Source organism: Engraulis encrasicolus, chromosome 19 (genome assembly GCF_034702125.1).
Source record: "Engraulis encrasicolus isolate BLACKSEA-1 chromosome 19, IST_EnEncr_1.0, whole genome shotgun sequence".
In the NCBI taxonomy this organism is placed as follows: domain Eukaryota; kingdom Metazoa; phylum Chordata; class Actinopteri; order Clupeiformes; family Engraulidae; genus Engraulis; species Engraulis encrasicolus.
This window is the reverse complement of record NC_085875.1, coordinates 34,806,458-34,825,634: the sequence shown is the minus strand read 5'-3', so window position 1 is coordinate 34,825,634 and position 19,177 is coordinate 34,806,458. Positions and strand designations below refer to the sequence as shown.

At 48.8% G+C, this 19,177-nt stretch overlaps 1 protein-coding gene across 3 annotated transcripts; it reads right to left on the bottom strand.

Moving 5' to 3' along the window:
• Positions 1-1,092: 1,092 nt before the first annotated feature.
• On the bottom strand, positions 1,093-17,370 carry hivep2b (HIVEP zinc finger 2b). 3 transcript variants are annotated; one of them, XM_063184209.1, is made up of 8 exons: positions 16,552-17,370; positions 11,643-11,738; positions 4,386-9,161; positions 3,982-4,142; positions 3,458-3,633; positions 3,195-3,290; positions 2,028-2,959; positions 1,093-1,786 (listed from the first exon to the last, which is right to left on the bottom strand). In XM_063184209.1, the coding sequence occupies exons 3-8, from the start codon at positions 8,787-8,789 to the stop codon at positions 1,175-1,177; spliced, it is 6,381 nt and encodes a 2,126-aa protein (XP_063040279.1). In that variant the 5' UTR covers positions 8,790-9,161; positions 11,643-11,738; positions 16,552-17,370; the 3' UTR covers positions 1,093-1,174. The 3 variants fall into 3 exon arrangements, with proteins under 3 accessions (XP_063040279.1, XP_063040280.1, XP_063040281.1); XM_063184210.1 differs by having other exon boundaries at positions 11,643-11,734; XM_063184211.1 differs by lacking the exon at positions 11,643-11,738.
• Between the last annotated feature and the right edge of the window lie 1,807 nt (positions 17,371-19,177).

The following is a 19,177-nucleotide window of genomic DNA, read 5'->3' as shown; positions in this document are numbered from 1 at the left end:
CAGACTCAAGCTAATTCTAGTCAAGTGCATCAACACAATACAGTATACAACCATTTCTTTTTTAATACTCTGGTGTAGGGGAAGCATACTGATTAAGCGCACAGACAGAGCCACACTGATTTATTGAAAGAAAATAAATGCCATAACATTTCTAGTATTGTTTTCATTGGAACATTGTCCTGACTAGGTTTGTGTTTGTGTTATAGACAGAAGAAGTCAGTCTACCTTCAAGTATGATGGCAGCCATTACGTGGTGGATATAAAAAGGTAAAGAACACTGATAGACTTGACGATACACAAGTCCATCATCTCCATCACACCCATAATTTTCTTACTGATATTAAATTTGTAATTGTAAAGCTGTGGAATTTATTAATGGTGTTTTATTCAGGTGAGTCATACTGAATACGCAATGCCAGGAGAGTTATCAGGGGTGCATTTCTGTAAAGCGTAGTTGCTAACTATGCTAGCTACTTTGTTGGTTGCAATGCAATTTCCCATTGGCAACTACCGAAGTTGCTAACTGCTAACAACTACGCTTCCTAGAAATGCACCCCAGGTGTGCTCAATAGGTACGCTTCCCCCTAACAGTATAGGGCAAACAGGATAGCAAAGGCACAAACATCAGTCATTCGTGTAAATTTTTACCAAAACTGAATCCAATCTCTAACATTATATGATTTAAGTAACCTACAAACCTCTTCTTCTTGTCTTAGTAGGGACTTTGAAATGGATTAAATCCCGATATTGCCATAGCCTTTCGGTAATGAAATGACTTAACAAACAGATTTATCAAATGTAGGCATGTAGTATATGCGTGAATGTCTGTATGTACTGTGAGTGAGTCTGACTGCATGTGTCGTATCATATGATTTTATGTGCAAGAACAAGCAAGGTAGTTTGCATAAGTATTTTTTTTCTTTTTGCCACATATTGCACCTAAAAATCCATCATCGAAGAAATCGCCCCACTTTCCCGAAATCTGTCCTTCCCTCAATAATAAAACCCAGTCCTTCATCTCACCAGTCTCTCTTCGTATCCCTTTATAGTCCCCCCACCCACCAAAATATCCCCCCCCGTTTCCCTTCCTCCCTCAAAATTCCCCCCCTTTTCCCTTCTTCACCTGTGTCTACCACCTCCTGATTGTTCTGTGTGAAAGCGCTCTGTGTCGCGCTCAGCTCTGAGCGGACTTGTCCTCCGTGGTGATCCTGAGAGAGGCGATGGCTTCAGTGCACGTCTGGACACTCTCCTCCGACTGCTGCCCCCCCTCGTTGCTGCTACTCCGAGCGGAGGCTGCAGCGGCCGCCTCTCTCCTGCCGGAGGAGTCCTGAGGAGGAGGGCTGAGGAGGCGGGGCGCTGCGGCTGGCTCCCCCCGCTGACCTGGAGGTTCTGGTTCTTGATCGCTCGAACGTGGCCGGGCAGCACCTGGTGGGCTAGTGCCAGGCCCGGCTTGGTCCACCAGGCCACTGTGGTAGTGGTGGTGGTATTGTTGGGAGGAGGAGGTGCAGGAGGAGGAGGTGGTGGAGGAGGAGCGGCCCAAGGGGTGGTGGTGATGTTGAGGCATCGTAGTAACGGCAGCCGGTGGCGGTGGTGTGGCCTGCTGGGTAGGCAGCATCTGGATGCCGCCGACAGGCATCAGGGGCAGAGGCCGAGCCTGCTGCTGGGAGTGCAAAGGGAGGTGGCTGAAGAGGTCAGAGTGGCAGCCGGACACGGACAGCTGACCTCGGAGGGTTGCTTCTCCTCCACCGGGGAGTTGTAAGCTGTGCAGAGTGCTGTGTTTATGTGCCTACAGGACAGGACGACAAATAAGAAAGTACCAAAGACTTTACTTCATATACTGTACACAACTGTGTGGATTGAAGAATATTGGCTACCGAAGTGGACTGGACATAGGATCCAAAGCCACACTCTTGGATCAAAGGAAGAAGCAACATTTGAAGTATGCTATTTTCATGAATCCTATGTGTTATTGATGCTTTTTTAAAGAACGTGAATTAACATGAAGAAGAAAAAGTTCCACAACATACCTCCATGCCAGCATGAGAAGCCAGTGCAGCAGCACGCCCGTGGTGGGGGCTCGTGTCCAGTCTCGCACCCCTGGCCTGCTCCCACGGTGCCCGGCTGTGCTGGGATCCCCTGCGTGGGGACACCGCTCGGAGCATGCCTCGCTGACGCCCCCTGGGGGACAGCTCACGCCTGACCATGCCCCCTCCGTCGTGGCCGAGAGGAGAGAGGGCCCGAGGGCACAGCGAGCCGCCGGGAGAAAGCTGATGGAGCGGCGAGGTATCCCTGCGGAAACAGACTTCTCTTTTCGGGGACACGCCCCGCAGTGGCGACGACAGACCTCCTTGTGGCGAGCAGTCGCCACCCCTTCCTCTGGGAGAGGGGCTCCGGTGAGGTGTCAAGCACGGGCTTCGCTGCTGAGGCGTCAGACACGGGTCTCGGGGTAACGACAGCAGGTAGGAGCTGCTGGAGTGGAAGGAGGATGTGGCGGCTGTATGATGACACGAGGCCATGACCACTCCATCATCCTCCTCTTGAATCTGCCTTGACTCGCTCAAGCGGGACTGCAGCTCGCTGCCCATGATAATACGCCCCTCGCTGCCCATGATGATACGCCCCTCGCTGGCCATGATACGCCCCTCTCCCAGTTGTCGGCCATGAGCATGGGCCATCTCCCTGCTGGAGATGGAGGGGTGCACCTGGATGCTGGGGAGCTGGGAGAGGTAGCTGGGGAGATGGGGGGAGGTGATGGCGCACGGTAAGGGGCTGGTGCTCCTGGAGCGAGTCCTGGGAGTGGAGCCGTCTTCGTCATCGTCCTCGTCCTCGTCTTCGTCTATCTCGTCTCCGTCGTCGTCCGCGCCATCAGAGTCGTCCACGTCGGAGAACTGATGCTTGATTGCCGTCGAGCCCAGTGACCTTGTTTTCCCTCCTGCCCTCAAGATGTCCTCTGGGTTGTCTGAAAGAAAGAAGGCGGATGAAAAAAGAGACCCCAGCGAGGAATCACATTATACAAAAGCAACAGCAGTTTACAGTCAATCGCAACAATGTCATTGCAGGAAGTGTTCTTGTATTACAGGAGCTGCTTATACAACTTTGTGAGGAAAAACCAAAAGCCACATCATCAATATTGATGAGAGTATTAGCCGGGCTGCTAAAGGTTGCAGCCTATACACAGCCTATATTTAGCTCACCGGTGTCATCCACACTGTCTATTGATGTGAAGGATACCCCGAGCTCCAGACACTTCTTCATATGAGCTTTGGACTTCATGTGTTTGGTGAGGTTTCCTGCAATAATTATTCAAAAATTGTAAACTGTTAGCTGTAGTATAGGTGCTGAAAAAATGTAATGCAAAATCACATGTTGGGGTTGGGTAAGTGAAATGTTGTCGTAATTTCATGAATATGTCAAAATTGTTATGATGTATTCGGTGCATACATGCCAAGAAGTTTACCTTTAGTCTTAAAGGCGAAATGACAGGACTTGCACTCGTAAGGTCTGATGTCTGTGTGCGTGCGGATGTGCTTCTTCAGCATGCTGGGTTTCTTACAACGAATCCCGCATTCCTCACAGATATACTTTCCTCGTCCTCGACCACGTACATACACATAGTCTTCCGTGGACTTGAAACTATAGGAGCAAAAGGCCAGGATTTAAGTTTTGCAGTGGAACGAGCTAATGACATTTAATATAATACAAAAGGTTGATCATATATCCTAGTATCACCCAAAATGAATAATATTACAGAAATTCTTCAGTTTCATATTAGAACAGGTTGATTAATATAACACAAAAGGTTGATCATATCCTAGTATCACCCAAATGAATAATATTACAGAAATTATTCAGTTTCGTATTAGAACAGGTTGATTAATATAACACAAAAGGTTGATCATATCCTAGTATCACCCAAATGAATAATATTACAGAAATTATTCAGTTTCGTATTAGAACAGGTTTATTGAAACTGTCACTTACCCTCCTTCAAATATTTTGATACGTGTTGGTTCTGGTTGCTTTGGTTGAGCCTCCGCCTCCTTTTGATCCTCCATCGAGTTTTTATTAGCAGATCTGATGCCCTTCACCGTCCGTTTGTACATCATTACTTCTTCCTCTCTGAGGTCTTGCTTTCCCTGTAGCTGGGACATATATTAAGCATTCCCAAGAGTCAAATATGAAATATGTCAGCTCAGACCTTCATTTATACTGTATAATATTACACACACGCACGTACACACACACACACACACACGCACACGCACACACACACACACACACACACACACACACATATATATATATATATATACTGTATATAGAATAAAGTATGTTCATCAGATTTGAATAGTTAATAGTTTTAATAGTTCTCTGTTTTTGCTTACCTCTCCAAATCTCTGCTTCCAGAGTACAGATGAAACGAGTATTCCAGGTTGATACATTGCTGCGATGGTGTAGATATCCGAGTGCTTCTTCTGCTTGGTGCGGAGAAGAGCCAGTGTTGTTTTGGTTGCCAGATTGGGTGGGTTCGGGTCGAAGGATCTAACGCTCCACGTGGCGTACACTGAGAACAGAGGAGCAGCCTGGGCACTGTTTGGCTTGGTAGAGTGGAGGTAGCACCAACTCACACTTGTCGTTGTGTGAAGACTTGGGAACTTCGAGAAGAGTTGTGCGTTGGCAAAGTCAGCAAGCAGCATAGCAGCACCAAATCCGTGGCTGGCGATCAGCTTCTGCAGATCTCGGACTTCCTTGGTCAGATTGGCGCCGGGGAGCACCAAGTCCGACCCGCATCTGACATCTTGCTCGGGTCCGTCGATGTCTATGCTCTGAGGAGACTCCGGTCCGCTGTCTGGTGAGTAGCACAGCTTGCGGGGTGATGTGATGGCCTTGTCTTGTTCAGACATCGAAGCATTTGAAAGGTCTGATGATGACAAGGATGGAGAAATTCCCCGCTGTGTCCTTTCCTCCTTGATTCTCCCCTTCTGATGTGATATGTCAGGATTTCCGAGTTCCACAGCGCTCAACTCGGCTACTATCTGCCCATACATCTTTTCCTCTTTGACTCGTTTCTGCTGCTTCGATTCCATGAAGAGGTCTATGCTGCTGGCAGGGGAGAGCATTCGTTTGGCTCGTCCACCGCTAGGAGCCTCCGTAGTGGAGATGGTTTTGGAGGTCAAGGACAGAGGTATTCCCGTCTTCACTTTAGCCGGAGACAGCTCCGGGTTGTGCAGAAGTCCGCTAGGTTGCCCAGAGACCTGAGCTATGTCGAACCCGATCCCTTGCAGCATAGCAATACTGGCTATGGAGCCCTGAGAGGCGGCGCCGCAGAACATGAGCGAGGCGCCGATGTTCCTCGCTTGGCTGTCAAAAAGCTGAGACAAGCTGGAGTATGTGATGCTGCCGTGGGAGGGCACCTGCATTTGAATTCGCACAGGAACCAGCGAGGCAGAGGGTGACTGAAGGGATTGAGGGTGTGGTGGAGGTGCAGGTGCCTCTGAGGAGGATATATGAGTGGTTGAGGAGACCCTCCTTAGACTCTGAGACAGTTCTTCTGTTGGTGATTTTGGATCCGTTTGAACTTTAGCTTGTAGGTGCAGTTGGCGGGTCTGAAAATCTTGCAGTTGCTGCCAAGGAAGAGTGTGCAGGGGGTCAGGTTTCCAGAAGTGCCCTGATGCTGCTGGCAGAAAGGGGGCCAAATTTCTTGGAATCATTGAGTATGGTACAGTCTCGTGACCACTGAAGATGTGCTTGTCAGGAGATGGTGTCCCTGTCTGCATCTCAACTGCACCCTCAGGACTACTTGCTTGAATGCATCCAGTGTGCTCTGTGTCTGTGATAATCTTACCTAATCTATTTACAGAAGAATCGTGGGCAGAGGGTGGATTATGATACATGGATTCAGAGTCTTGTTTTACGGATATATCAGCAGTTTTCTCTTGTGCCGCTGATCCCTCTGGTTCAACACTCAGTGATGCCTGCCTCACCAAGTAACCTCTTCTGCGTTGCTTTATCCCTCCTGCACTGGCGTAGGCCTCCCCTTGTCTGGACCTGGGAGAAAGGTATCCATAGTCGAAAGACTTGCTCCGTAAGTCTGGGGGTTCCGTCTCTGGCATAAATGGCGCCTGCTCTGAAGCAGACCGCCTCATCTCCTTTAGCCGATGTTCACCGGGTATGGAGAGAGTGTGGCAGCAGCCTGGCACAGACAGGAACTCCAACGGCTTGCCATACTCATCATATTTAGTCACAGGTCCTCCTGACACAAGGCTCTCTTCCCTATCGAGAGACAAAGAGAAACTGGAGCTGTGAGACAAGTTGCTATCTTGGCTTGGGCTCCTCGAGAGACTCGTACAGGCAGATTCAAAGCTCGAGTCACCGGAGGAGTACTCAAGATCTGCTAGACGTATTCTCTTCTTTTTAGGTGGCAGTTTTTCCACCGGGAACTGAGACAAGGTCTCACTTCTTTGTGGCCACTGGAACTCCTCAGTGGGCTTGTCACGGTGCTTGGGTTGGACGTCAGGGGGCTTTGGGGATCTATCCGGTTCCTCAGTCACCCTAATTTCAGGGACTTGGATGCTCGGTTGACCAGTTAATTTACGTGGTTGAGTGCTGGGTTGGGTTGCTGATTTGTTAACATCCTTAAACTGACCTACAACTTCAGGCTGCGACAGAACATGCATCTGTGTCTCTCTCTTCATAGGCTTGACATCACTTTGCTCTGCCATTGTCTGTGAGCTTTGTTTGTCCCGGTGTGATTCGCCCTCCGCATGTCTTTCTACGGAGCCCATTCGGCTAACAGTGTTTGTGTGCTGAATTACAGAGATAACATTGCTTTGACTCACATTCTGCTTTGATTCACATTCGGTCGAAAGATCAACCATTTCTACAGATTTGACAAATTGGGTGGAGGTGGAGGTGGTAGAGTCCTCCTCCTCCATGACACCTTTTTGCTTTCTACGTTTTCTCGTAGCGGGGTCTGTCACATAGCCATGCTGTGTAGCCAAGAGTTGCTCGGCCTCGTGGGAGATTTCTGTCCCTGCTGCTTTTGAGCTGTCCGCGGCGTGGCTCTCGTGCGAGGAGGGTAGCTCAAAGGCCGCCTGCCTCATCAGCCTCCTCATCCCTCCTTGGCCGGAATACATTCCGTCATCGGCCGTCATTCTCTCGTCGAAAGAACGACTGCTTTGAAGTCCTCCTGGTGGAGGAATACTGAGATCTGCTGCAGTCGAGGTGGGCAGGGAATTGCTCCGCATAAGGGACGCAGTGTCTGAGGGAGCTTCGAGTTGATAGGAGGATGTGGTAATTTGATCTGATTTTGGAGACTCTTGACATTCGTGTGGCCAATTTGACTCCAATTTGATTAATGCAGCCAAGTCCTTCTTACAGGCAGATAAATGGATACCCTCCTCTGGTATCTTATTCTTGCCCGGCTTGACCATAAAACTTGATCTGCTGTCATTTGTGTCCGTCACACAGGTTTGAACTGTGATTGATTGTCTTGGTTTGGGAGAGGGTCGATAGCACTTCCCAAACATTATCTCTTGATATGATTTGACGTTTGTGCACGGCGGACTGACTTGCTGCTCTGCACTCTCTGAGCGAGAGAAGTAGCCGGAGTCTGTGCTCCCTTTACTGCTGGAGCCTGGCAGAGACAGAGAATGCTCAGAGTCTTGGCTCCTTTTCTCTGTGAGACGGAGGGCGAGTTTTTGTTTGATGGTGCAGGACTCCACGGCCTGCTCAACCTCCGCTATAGACGGGGTGGCTCTCATTTCCCTGAACCGGGACAGAGAAACCTTCCCCGACGCTGACATGATTTCTTTTCTCGTGGCACTTGGCGTGGTCACCTTCACAGACGGTATGCCAGGTGACTCTTTTGTCCACTTCCCTTCAGTGCCCTCGAATGAACTGAGACAGTCCAGAAACAAGTCTTCAGAGCCCTCCTCGTCAGTGTCTGTGCTTTGCTCTGCATCTGACTGCATCTCCCCTTCTGCCAGGAGCTCTTGGTCCACCCCAGAAGGATGGGTGTCTTTCTCGGATAATGCCAGCAAGCCAGCTTTAACAGCGTGCGTGTGAGACTTTCGGTGTTTGTACAAATTGCTCTTTGTCTTGAAAGAGAAGCCGCACGGGACACATGGGTAGGGCCTCTCACCGGTGTGAGAGCGGATGTGCTTTTTCAGGACACTGGGCTTGGCGCACGCTCTCCCACAGTAGTGGCAGATGTACTTTCCAGGCTTCTTTCCAGGTTTCGGCTCCCTTTTGCTAAGCCCCTCTGCTAGCTGCTGACCGATTCCCAGTTGATAGAGCTGCCTGGACGTGGCTGAAAAACCCGTCATTTTCTTCCGGAAATGGACTCGCCCGTGCTCGCAGGGCTGAGACGACGCCATGAGGTTCCTTGAAGTGAATGGCTGCTGAGGCTGCTGACTGACAAAAGGCCACGGCTGCTGCGACGCGGCCCTGCAGGAAGCCGCATCACTGCTGTCACCAGGCTTGGGAGATGACGAACGGTGATAGTGGCCACTAGTGTTGGGAACCTGCAACTGCTGCTGGATTTCTGGTGGTGGTGGTGGTGGTGGTGAAGTTCCAGAGGTAGGCGTGTCCGGCGAGCCGCCTTTGACAATACTGTCCCCGGGCCCCTGCACTGAGGAGGAGGAGGACCCCTCGCGCTGGGGGGGACTCTTGTCTTTATTTACATTTACAGCGGGCTGAGTTCTGCTTCTGAATGAGGCTGAATGGGGATTCTGCTCAGCAGCGTCCTTTGAGCACCTCAAGCTGTCAGTGCCCTCGAGGGAATCCATGACATCAATGTCAATATGCCTTCTGATAAGCTATAGGGCGGTGTCCTTTACATCGCTTAAGCACTGTCTCAGGCTGAGGAGATGTTAGATGAACAATCTCCCAAACGAAATCCAAGCATCACATTCAGGCTGTTTTTAAAGGATGTGCCGTTTTTTGTTGTCTTTTCATCTGAGGATTTACGTCTTCTCTTCTCCAGTGTCCTCAGTGTAACAACATTTTTTTTGTTCAGTAATGCAGTCAAATTTGAGCTGAGAGATATCAGCTGTTTTCAGTGTTTGGCATTTTTCAGCGTGGAATAGTGGAGGAGAAAGTCGTCCTGTCTGTCCTCATGCCTGTGGTCTACTATGAGCTGTTAGAGTCTTGTGTGTGACCTAAGGGCAGAGAAACAAGAGGGGAAACATTATTACAATTTAGGGAAGTGAAAACATGACCAAATGGTCATTCACATTTTTTTTCTGTAATAACATATTTCAAGTACTTCCAGGAAAACAAATATAAACAGAAACCAAACTTAATTCTGTCCGGTACATGTGACTTGTCAATTAGTGAAGGAAACTTTATTTTCTGTGGTTTGTCTAGAACAGTGTTTCTCAACCAGGGTGCCGGGGCACCCTGGGGTGCCGCAGGCCCCCTTCAGGGGTGCCGCGGAAACATGGCTGATAAATAAATTATGTACTATCATACATATTTGTCTAATAAATTAATGCTAAGTCAGTAGAATCTGTTATCTGTCATTTCCGCACAATGAAGTTAATTTAGGTCTCCCTAGTAAGCTGCAACTTCAAACGTAGGTTTTGTGACGTCTCCAAATGTGTTACTTTTCTAAGCTTGTGTGGTATATGATGCTATGCCATGTTGCGGCTTGTTGGTTTGGGGTGCCTTGACATTTTTAATGAATTGATAGGGTGCCTCGCCTAAAAAAGGTTGAGAAACACTGGTCTAGTAGACCTAAACAAGTGTTTCCTTACAGACCGTGGTTACTACAGTAATGATGGCTGTGGGATTCTTTGGTCTAATGAGTTCAATCATAACTCATCTAAGTGGATTTTCTTTTAATGAACTAAATACGTTTTACTGACAGATGGAAAGTTGGTTCCCCTTTCCACATCACTAAGACTTTACTTAAGGCGAGTAGGCATTAGTGGGCTGGTATACTAAGCAAGCTGCGTGCAAAGGGCAACGGGTGTAAAAAAAGATCACATTATTTTAGAATTGACAACTGCATGATACACAAATCTCCTCTCTCTGCGGTGTAACTGTATGAGCCTAATCCTATGGGAGTTTTCATATTTCAGTAAAAGCATGATGGCATTACACTGCTATCTGTCTGGCTAGGACTTGTTCTGGGACATGACACTTTGCGAATGACACAACCCAACAGGTGCAGTTGCCTCTGACGGCATTCTCACACCCTCTGGGAGGCTTCGCAAGGCATTCATTTCCAATGAGGAGAAATGTCTCAATGTAGTTAGGCTACATCAACCTCCTCCTGCTCCTGCTGCCATGTACATAGAGAGACAGCAGTTGAGCGTACTACAGCAGCGCATGAGATCTGCCTTTCAATGCGAAATATCTTTTATAATTTATGGATATATCAAAGAGACTGCCAGCGACTGAGTTTCTGTTTCATGAAATACTGTTGATATTTCAACAGCCAACCAAACTATGTCCCGCCCCCTTTCTGCTCGAGTCCAGCACCCTGCTGGTTGGCCGGGATTGTTTACAGCCCCGTCTGAACTACTCACTATATATGTTTCCTATACACAGAGGCAGCGTCTTGCACAAACACCAGAGTGTTTTTGAGGACAAACAGAAAAACATCCTGCAAGAGGCCTAACCGTAAATGAGCCGTTTTGCTGATTTTGAACAAAACATGTATAGGATTAGATTTACTGACCAAACCTCTAATGAGGATGTCTGACTCATAGTATGTGGGAAAAAAACAAACATGTACCCTGAAGCGAGTGCACTCAACCCCCTTTTGAAATGTCACAATTTAAAGTTTTTCCACATAAATTCTTCCAGAGGATGTTGTGTTACCTAACAAACCGCAAAACCTACCAAATAAACACTGCATTTAACCAAATGAGGGACTGTCAGTTTGGATGATAAATTGGTAAAATGGTAAATTGCCTTTTGTTATGATTTAAGGACAAAGATTTGGGAAACACTAGAGTGAGTTAACACTAAATAAGTGACCGATTAGCAAGTCACAGAGTTAGAGTCAAAAGGATCCATGCTCACATGAGACACAACTTGAATAACATAACTTGAATTCTGAAGAACATAGACTCTTAAAAAACTAAAATGAAGAGGCATTCAGGCTGTGATTTTTTCCACAGCGCCACAGAGCCAGACAGTGACCAACAGTCACACCAACTAAGACACATGAGCTACCCTTATAGTCTTCCCTCAAAAGCACTACTCCGAATAGGAGTTTTGGAAGAAGGAAAAACAGAACATTCTGTCACAACATTTAAAAAAGCAGCAGAGAGTCTGTCTGTTCTCCGCGATGCCAGAGAGGAAAGAAACTGGAGCCATGTTGGCATGTGCGCTGGAAACACACATGCTAGTGAGGATAACCCAGGTGCAGCCTGAGCCTGAGCCCAGGCTGCTGATGAGCTGATGAAAATGTCATATGGAACAGGGCCCTGCCGTGGCGCTTAACGGTAGGGCACTCGTCTACTATGCGGCCGACCCGAGTTCGATTCCCAGCCCCAGTCCGTTGCCGCCCCTTCCCCGTCTCTCTCTCACTCATTTCCTGTACTACTCTTCACTATCCTGCCTCAACCCCCCCCCCCCCAAAAAAAAAGGAACAGGGGAACGGAGCCCCTTCACACTACGGGACTCACCCCAACGGAGCAGCTGGGCGGGAACTTCTCATCAAGAGGAAAGTGCTGGTAACCAGTGAGTCATGAGGGGTCAGGTGTGCCTCTTCAACTGGCTGGCTAAGGAAAACACATGGTGGGGGGAGAGACAAGAAAACAACAAGTTGTTAAAGCACAATTGCAGCGCTTACCAGTAAATCCTGTCTCTACACTTGTGTACCAGCAATCTTCACAGACATACAGAAATTTACGGCATTAATATAACCCATAGCCCATCTGTGGTTTGACATAGCATGGGTGACAAAAAACAAGGTGTTAAAGAACAAAAGAGCGTTTAGCAGTCAATCCTGTCTGCACTTTACTTGTGTACCAGCTATCTTCATATAGAAATAATTTACGGCATTGAGCTGTCCCATCTGTGGTGTAGTGTGCCATGGCATGGCTGACTCTGACTCAGTAGTGAAAGCAGCACATTATTCACATACAGGCCAGGCACTCTCTTGGCTGGAGCTGTGTTTCAATTTCTCTTCATTTTCGATTCGCATAAGTTATTCACAACATCCCCACAAAACAGGATACCACCACAGGATGCGAGTGCCAGGCAGCAACTTATGGAGTCTGTATGACTTTGTCAGAGACCCCTGTATTGAATATGGGATTAGACGCTCTTTGAAGGGGGGAACTGATCCGCTCACTATCCCGTTCATGGATCCCTCTGTCATTATTTTTTTTTGGCCCATTCTTACAGCGAATCTCCCTGTGCGTGAGGGCCTCGCCGATCGTCTCTTAGCCAAGGGGGAGATCCGTTACTTGTGCTTCCGGGAGCTTGTTTTCTCATCCAAACACCAGCTCTCTGGTGAGCCGAAGCGAGGGGGGGGATCGATACGGTGTAGGATGCCCGTGCAGCTCTGTGGTTCTGACATTGACTCCCAGGACAAAGCACTTCAGGGTGACTCTGCACGCCTCATGGTGAAAGACCCCCCGGTGTTATTATCATGTCATTGTAAAAAAAATGTGGGCCCGGGGCCCTACCGTGGCACTAACAGTAGGGCACTCCTCTACTATGCGGCTGACCCGGGTTCGATTCCCGGCCGGGGTCCTTTGCCAGCCGTTCCCCGTCTCTCTCTCCCAACTCACGTCCTGTCTCCCCTCAACTGTCCTGTCTGATAATAACCAATAAAGTCTTGAAAAGCCCCAAAAAATACTAAAAAATAAAATTGAAATAAATTGAAAAGATACTGTACATACTATAGAGGGGCTAGGGGCTCAGAGGTGGCTTAGTCCAGGTATCATCAGGTCTCCTCACTGTAGCATTCACACAACACCCACCCACCTCTCTGTCTCCCTCTCTCTCTCTGTCTCTCATGTGCACACTCTTGTTCTTTTGCTCTTAGCCATGTGAAATGGATGGACTACTGTACTTCTTATGTAGAGTTGCTATGGCTACTGAGATAACTACTACTTATTCAGACCCCCTCTAGGTATGTGCTGTTAGGTCTAGAGAGAGAGAATGGACAGCAGTGATACTGTATGTGGGAAAGGCGAACAGCCCTCGTTCCCTCCATCCCACATGCGGATGATTCATTTTTTTCTTGTCATATTCATGGTAAAGCATTATCTATTGCGCTTGTAGTGAAGAGATAACCTTTGACTGGAACAAGGACATCTATTAGCAAGTTTCTGTGAGATTAAAGGCTGTGTGAGAAGAGTATGATGATAGTGCTTCACTGAATGCTCTGCCGTAATCTTAAGGGTAAATATTGGCCCCATGTGGCAAAACAATCACATTCAGGAGCAAAATCATTTTAGGGGGATTTTTGCTGTACTTGTGTATCTTTATTAGGATGACTTCCCTCACCCATATCATACCATATAAAAAGTAAATCAGCAAATTATCATAATATTAATCCAGGAAGCAAAATGACTGCCGCTCCGACATGGAAAAGATGAATGCCTCAAAGAAGATAGGATAATTTAAACTGGGAGGAAATTGTCCTTCCATTTACCCCCTTCAGGGCAAGACCTTCACATTAAGAAGCTAGGTGAAGACAGTTTCATGGCTCTTTCCCTCCCTCCCCCTGTCCCTCCCTCCTTCCTTCCTTCCTTCCATCTCTCTCTCTCTCTCTCTCCCTCCCTCCATCTCTCTCTCTCTCTCTCTCTCTCTCTCTCTCTCTCTCTCTCTCTCTCTCTCTCTCTCTATCTCGACCTCGCTCCATCTCTCTCCCTCCCTCCCTCCATCTCTCTCTTTCTCTCTCTGTAGCAGCTTATTCTGACACTGCCCAAGGAGCAGATGATGTTGTCAGAGTTTTAAGAAATGAGCCTCCCATTAGCTGCTGCGGAATAATAACACGTTCCCCTCGGCCTCGGCTTCATCTCATCGCACTGAACTGTACTACACACAGGGCAGAGATATATTAGTCCAGGGCTACAGCCGAGACACCCAGGCTTCATTGCACTGTACTGTACTACACACACAGGGCCGAGCTATTAGTCCAGAACAACAGCCGAGACACCCAGGCTTCATTGCACTGTACTGTACTACACACACAGGGCCGAGCTATTAGTCCAGGGCAACAGCCGAGACACCCACCGAGGCCCCTCCGATCATTCCCACATCCCCTCAGTTAGAAGAAGAAGCTGGGTCCTCACCGCACAGCTTTACCAAGGGTGCTATCTGGTCCCACACCTCACCGCACAGCTTTACCAAGGGTGCTATCTGGTCCCGCACAGCTTTACCAAGGGTGCTATCTGGTCCCGCACCTCACCTCACAGCTTTACCAAGGGTGCTATCTGGTCCCGCACCTCACCTCACAACTTTACCAAGGGTGCTATCTGGTCCCGCACCTCACAGCTTTAACAAGGGTGCTATCTGGTCCCGCACCTCACCTCACAGCTTTATCAAGGGTGCTATCTGGTCCCGCACCTCACCTCACAGCTTTACCAAGGGTGCTATCTGATCCCGCACCTCACAGCTTTAACAAGGGTGCTATCTGGTCCCGCACCTCACATCTTTACCAAGGGTGCTATCTGGTCCCGCACCTCACCTCACAGCTTTACCAAGGGTGCTATCTGGTCCCTCACCTCACAGCTTTACCAAGGGTGCTATCTGGTCCCGCACCTCACCTCACAGCTTTACCAAGGGTGCTATCTGGTCCCGCACCTCACCTCACAGCTTTACCAAGGGTGCTATCTGATCCCGCACCTCACAGCTTTAACAAGGGTGCTATCTGGTCCCGCACCTCACCTCACAGCTTTATCAAGGGTGCTATCTGGATCAGACCTCGTTGCTCTGCCTTAATTAGGACATTCAGATATGCTCCTGACATTACAGCACATCAAGGAAGACTCAGAGAAAGCAATGAAATGGTTGCATAACACATCAGCCAGCTAGCAGGCTGTCTAGTCTCGGGCGATTTAAAAGTTTAAAGCGATATATCGCCCCCGAGTGAAACTGAAACAACATGATCAGTGGAGGGGGGGGGGCGGGAGGGTTTGTGTTGTGGAGGCTTCATATTCTGCTCTGCATCCACTCTCTGTGTGTGTGTGTGTGTGTGTGTGTGTGTGTGTGTGTGTGTGTGTGTGTGTGTGTGTGTGTGTGTGTGTGTGTGTGTGTGTGTGTGTGTGTGTGTGTGTGTGTGTGTGTACCTGTGAGCATGTGTGTGTACATATCTTTGTGAGTTTGAGAGTGCTGTAATGGCAGGGCAAGTGTGTGTGTGAAGTGTGTGTAGATGAGTCTGTGTAAGAAGGGGTTGTGGGCTGCGAGATCCCCTCTTACAGTAAGTCAGCTGTGTTTGGAATATATGTGTGGCTCGCACGTGAGCGAGGTGTGCGTAAACGTGGCTGGGGTGGGGATATCTGTGTGTGTGTGTGTGTGTGTGTGTGTGTGTGTGTGTGTGTGTGTGTGTGTGTGTGTGTGTGTGTGTGTGTGTGTGTGTGTGTGTGTGTGTGTGTGTGTGTGTGTGTGTGTGTGTGTGTGTGTGTGTGTGTGTTACGGTAAGCAAGCATAAGCCATGTTTGGAGTGCGCTTTCTGGGTGATGGGGTGGGGATATAATGGCAATGTTGTGGAAGAACTTGTCTGGGGGGGGGGGGTCCTTTCAAGGTCATTCTGACCTCACTCCCGGGTTTCCCCCCCTGAATGAGGGCTATTAATACAAACAAACAGCCTCAGCGCATCCACAGAGATGCCCGGAAAAACCACACACACACAAACACACACATACAGACATGCACAAGGCTGAGATGGAGCAGGGATGGAGCCACAGCTTAAAAATACATCTCTGTCATATGAGCACTTCTCTAAATCCACATCTTGACCACGGGGACATATGTTTTTTTTAAAACTCTTTGTCTCTGCAAAAGGCTGCCTCTTCCATTTTAGTCTCGGGTAGTGAAAGAAGAGCTGGTGGGTGTCTGAGGATCTTGACCAAAAAAAAGTTAAATCACTGTGAAAGGAACTAGCATCAGGCCAGCCAAGCTCCCTGCCGCAGCATCTGTGACAAGCTATGGGGAGAGATCAGAGAATATCCCCGACTTGAGGGGATAACTATTCATTACATCATTCTTGCAACATATACTGTACACACAGGCATACGCACAGTCACACACACCACGTATGTACACAAGAGCAAACACGACAATACATGCTCACTAACACCATCTACACCACCACCACTGACAGACTGACACTGCTTCATGACCCGTTCGTTTTCCCCTAAAGCTATGGAGCTACAGAAACCGCTCAGCCTCGAAGCCCCTGGGGCAGGAACACGGCAGCCTTTCGCGCTAACGCCGTACATCACAGCTCGCCGAACGAAGGAGCCGCGCGCAGAAATGAGGCTCGCACTTTAACGTCCAACGACCCACCATCTGGAAAGCACATCAACCAACGGCCACACAGACATCAATGACATTTAACATCATCCACCCACTGACCTGCCAGTCTTGACAGCCTCCAATTCAGCACATCTGGCCAGATTTTAGTTATATTCCTTTTCGCCCCGGTAGTAGCGGCTGACCTCTCGCCAGGGTCAAGGGGAAAAAGCCAAACGATTCGTGGTGAAGCGAATGTCTTGCCGTCTGCGCGCACAGCACAAGACCCACTGATGTAAGTGAGTCACCACAGAAAATACCTCACAGAGACGCGTATCCAGGAACAAAAATAGCAGCGGGGCCCACTGAAGGATTATGCAACTGCCCACGATTGGGCTCTTCTGCAGTATCAGTGCAGCTCAGCAAGGCAGGCTGTCTGAGCGCACGGTTTCTATCCGACCGCCGGTGAGCTATTTTGCCGTTGAACGGTATAGATATGTTCGCTGTTAAAGAAAAATGAAATGAAACATTCATCCCACGTCAGCGGCTGTTTGGGGGGGATTATTCTAAGATAGGATGGCCGTAGCTGAACTGTCGTCTCCGGTTAATAATCTCCCTCTCTCCCTTTCTGCCTGAACACCGGGAGGAATGACTCGCTCTGTTTCATCTGAGGGGTAGCGCAGAGTAGGCTACTACTGCTGTAGAATGTCCCCGCGCGCACGCATACAGGCTTAAATTAGGGCAGCGGTCTCCGTGGAGAGATTCCGCCAGGAGGATCGCGCGCTGGCCTTCCTCATTTCTGCGTGGCACGCGCTGACCTGATTGACAGCCGCCCTGTGCATGGTCATCTCGCTGTCAGCACACCCTAAGGCCACAACATCCCTCCTATAATACACAACCACAGGGGGAAAGAGCAAGCCCCACCACACATAACACTGAAGTGATGTAGAAGGCTAACATGCAAAACACACTATAATCATATATTTTATTAATGCATGGCATAATACTTTGTTATGGTCAGTCTCCACCCACCCATGTTCTTTTCCATATAAATAACACCCTTCAACTGTACCTAATTACTTAATAATGTCCATCAATGGGAGGACACACATTTAGAAGAAAAGTGATCCATGTAACTAGTCTTTCCCCCACCCCAACCTTGCCCTTTTGATACAATACAATTTACACAACTAAAAATATTTGACCCGCTTTGACCAGCGTCTTGAGTTTCAGGGGGAGAGGACAACTGCAGGCCTAGCTGCTTGAGCAGGGGGGGATTAAGCTAGAGTGGCATGGGGGCCATATATTGTCCCTCCCGCATAGGCCTACACTACACTTCAACTGCCAGTAATGTAACACAAGCCACATTACCGTAAACATGCTGAATTAGAAATCTGCATATGGGTTTTGGCAGTTCTCAGCTGTTGTGACTCGCAGATGCTTGCATGAGAAATATAAATAGAATACACCCCATGGCTGTGCCCCCCCCCCCCAACCCACCCAACCACCCACCGCTGAAAGACACACTATCAACAATGCAATTTATTTATGCTTTGCCTTGAGTGGGTTCTTGGCTCCCGCTCAATGTGTAGTTAAGGTCAGATCTGTGGTTGGTTGGTCCCCATACTCTCTCGCTCCCTCCCTCCCTCACACCCATCCTGCGTGGCGCCCCCCCCCCCCCCCCATAAATATGATGCTCTACTCTACCCCCTCTGGATGTCCTGTTCTGCTTGGCATCCCCAGGCTCCAAGACACACAGCTCTGTTGACCGGCTCAAATCCCCAGCAAATTTACATGTGATTCAATACCGGCTGGCCGATCCGGCCAGCCAGCCAGCTAGCCACCCTCTCTCTCTCTCTCTCGCTCTCTCTCTCGCTCTCTCTCTCTCTCTCTCGCTCTCTCTCTCGCTCTCTCTCTCTCTCTCTCTCTCCACTTACAGCCTATTCATGACATTAGGGACAGACAAATGGAAAGCTAGAGACAGCCGCTGATAAAGAAAGACGGAGAGCAGAAGAGTTAAAAAAAATGGTGCCAAAAACATTGACAGAAAAGTCTCAAGAGAAAACCTTGTCGTTACCCATTTTGACTTGGTTCATGTCTGCCATCTTTTTGTGTCACTGTATTCGCCACAGACCCCCTGCAGACCAGACGTGAGCTTCTTTGTGTGCATGTTCCTTTAAATGCTCATGCCATTTTAATGAGCCACTTAAATAATTCAGGAAACAAGAGCAATTAAAGGTATTACCATTACAATGGAGTTAGTTAGACTTCTTTGATCTGTAGGCTATGGTATTTTTTTTTATGCATGGCATTGGCGAGCGTGTACTTGCCAGTGTAGGATCGCCATTACATAACACAATACAACTCACACCACCTCTCAGAAATGGTTGTTAAATTGAGGGACAGCTGTTGGTGGCCGGCCAGACATGCGGTTGGTTGTCCACGGTGGGGAGCAGGCCTGCCGACAGGGGCGGACAAAGAGGTATGTTGTCCCGGGCCCAGGGAGATGGGGGGGGGGGCATAATTGGGTCCCTATTACATTTTATGTATTGGGTAGGGGACCCTTTCAGAGGACTTTGTCCTGGGCCCAGTGAAAGTTGTCAGCATCCCTGGTGGGGAGTTTTGCAGGACGGACCTTTTGACTGGCACACGGGGTCACATGGCACAACAATGGGCACCCACCACACACCAACTTTAAAGGCTCCTGATGCGATGAGTCATCACAACCCCCCCCCCCCCCCTTCCTTCC

Bases quoted from the DNA above. Each gene is read 5' to 3' on its own strand.
- hivep2b (XM_063184209.1), bottom strand. From the start codon at position 8,789: ATGGATTCCCTCGAGGGCACTGACAGCTTGAGGTGCTCAAAGGACGCT. The intron at 3,291-3,457 runs GTAAACTTCTTG...TAATTATTGCAG, and splicing joins TTTCGCCTTTAAGACTAAAG to GAAACCTCACCAAACACATG. The intron at 1,787-2,027 runs GTATGTTGTGGA...CCTGTCCTGTAG, and splicing joins CTTCTCATGCTGGCATGGAG to GCACATAAACACAGCACTCT.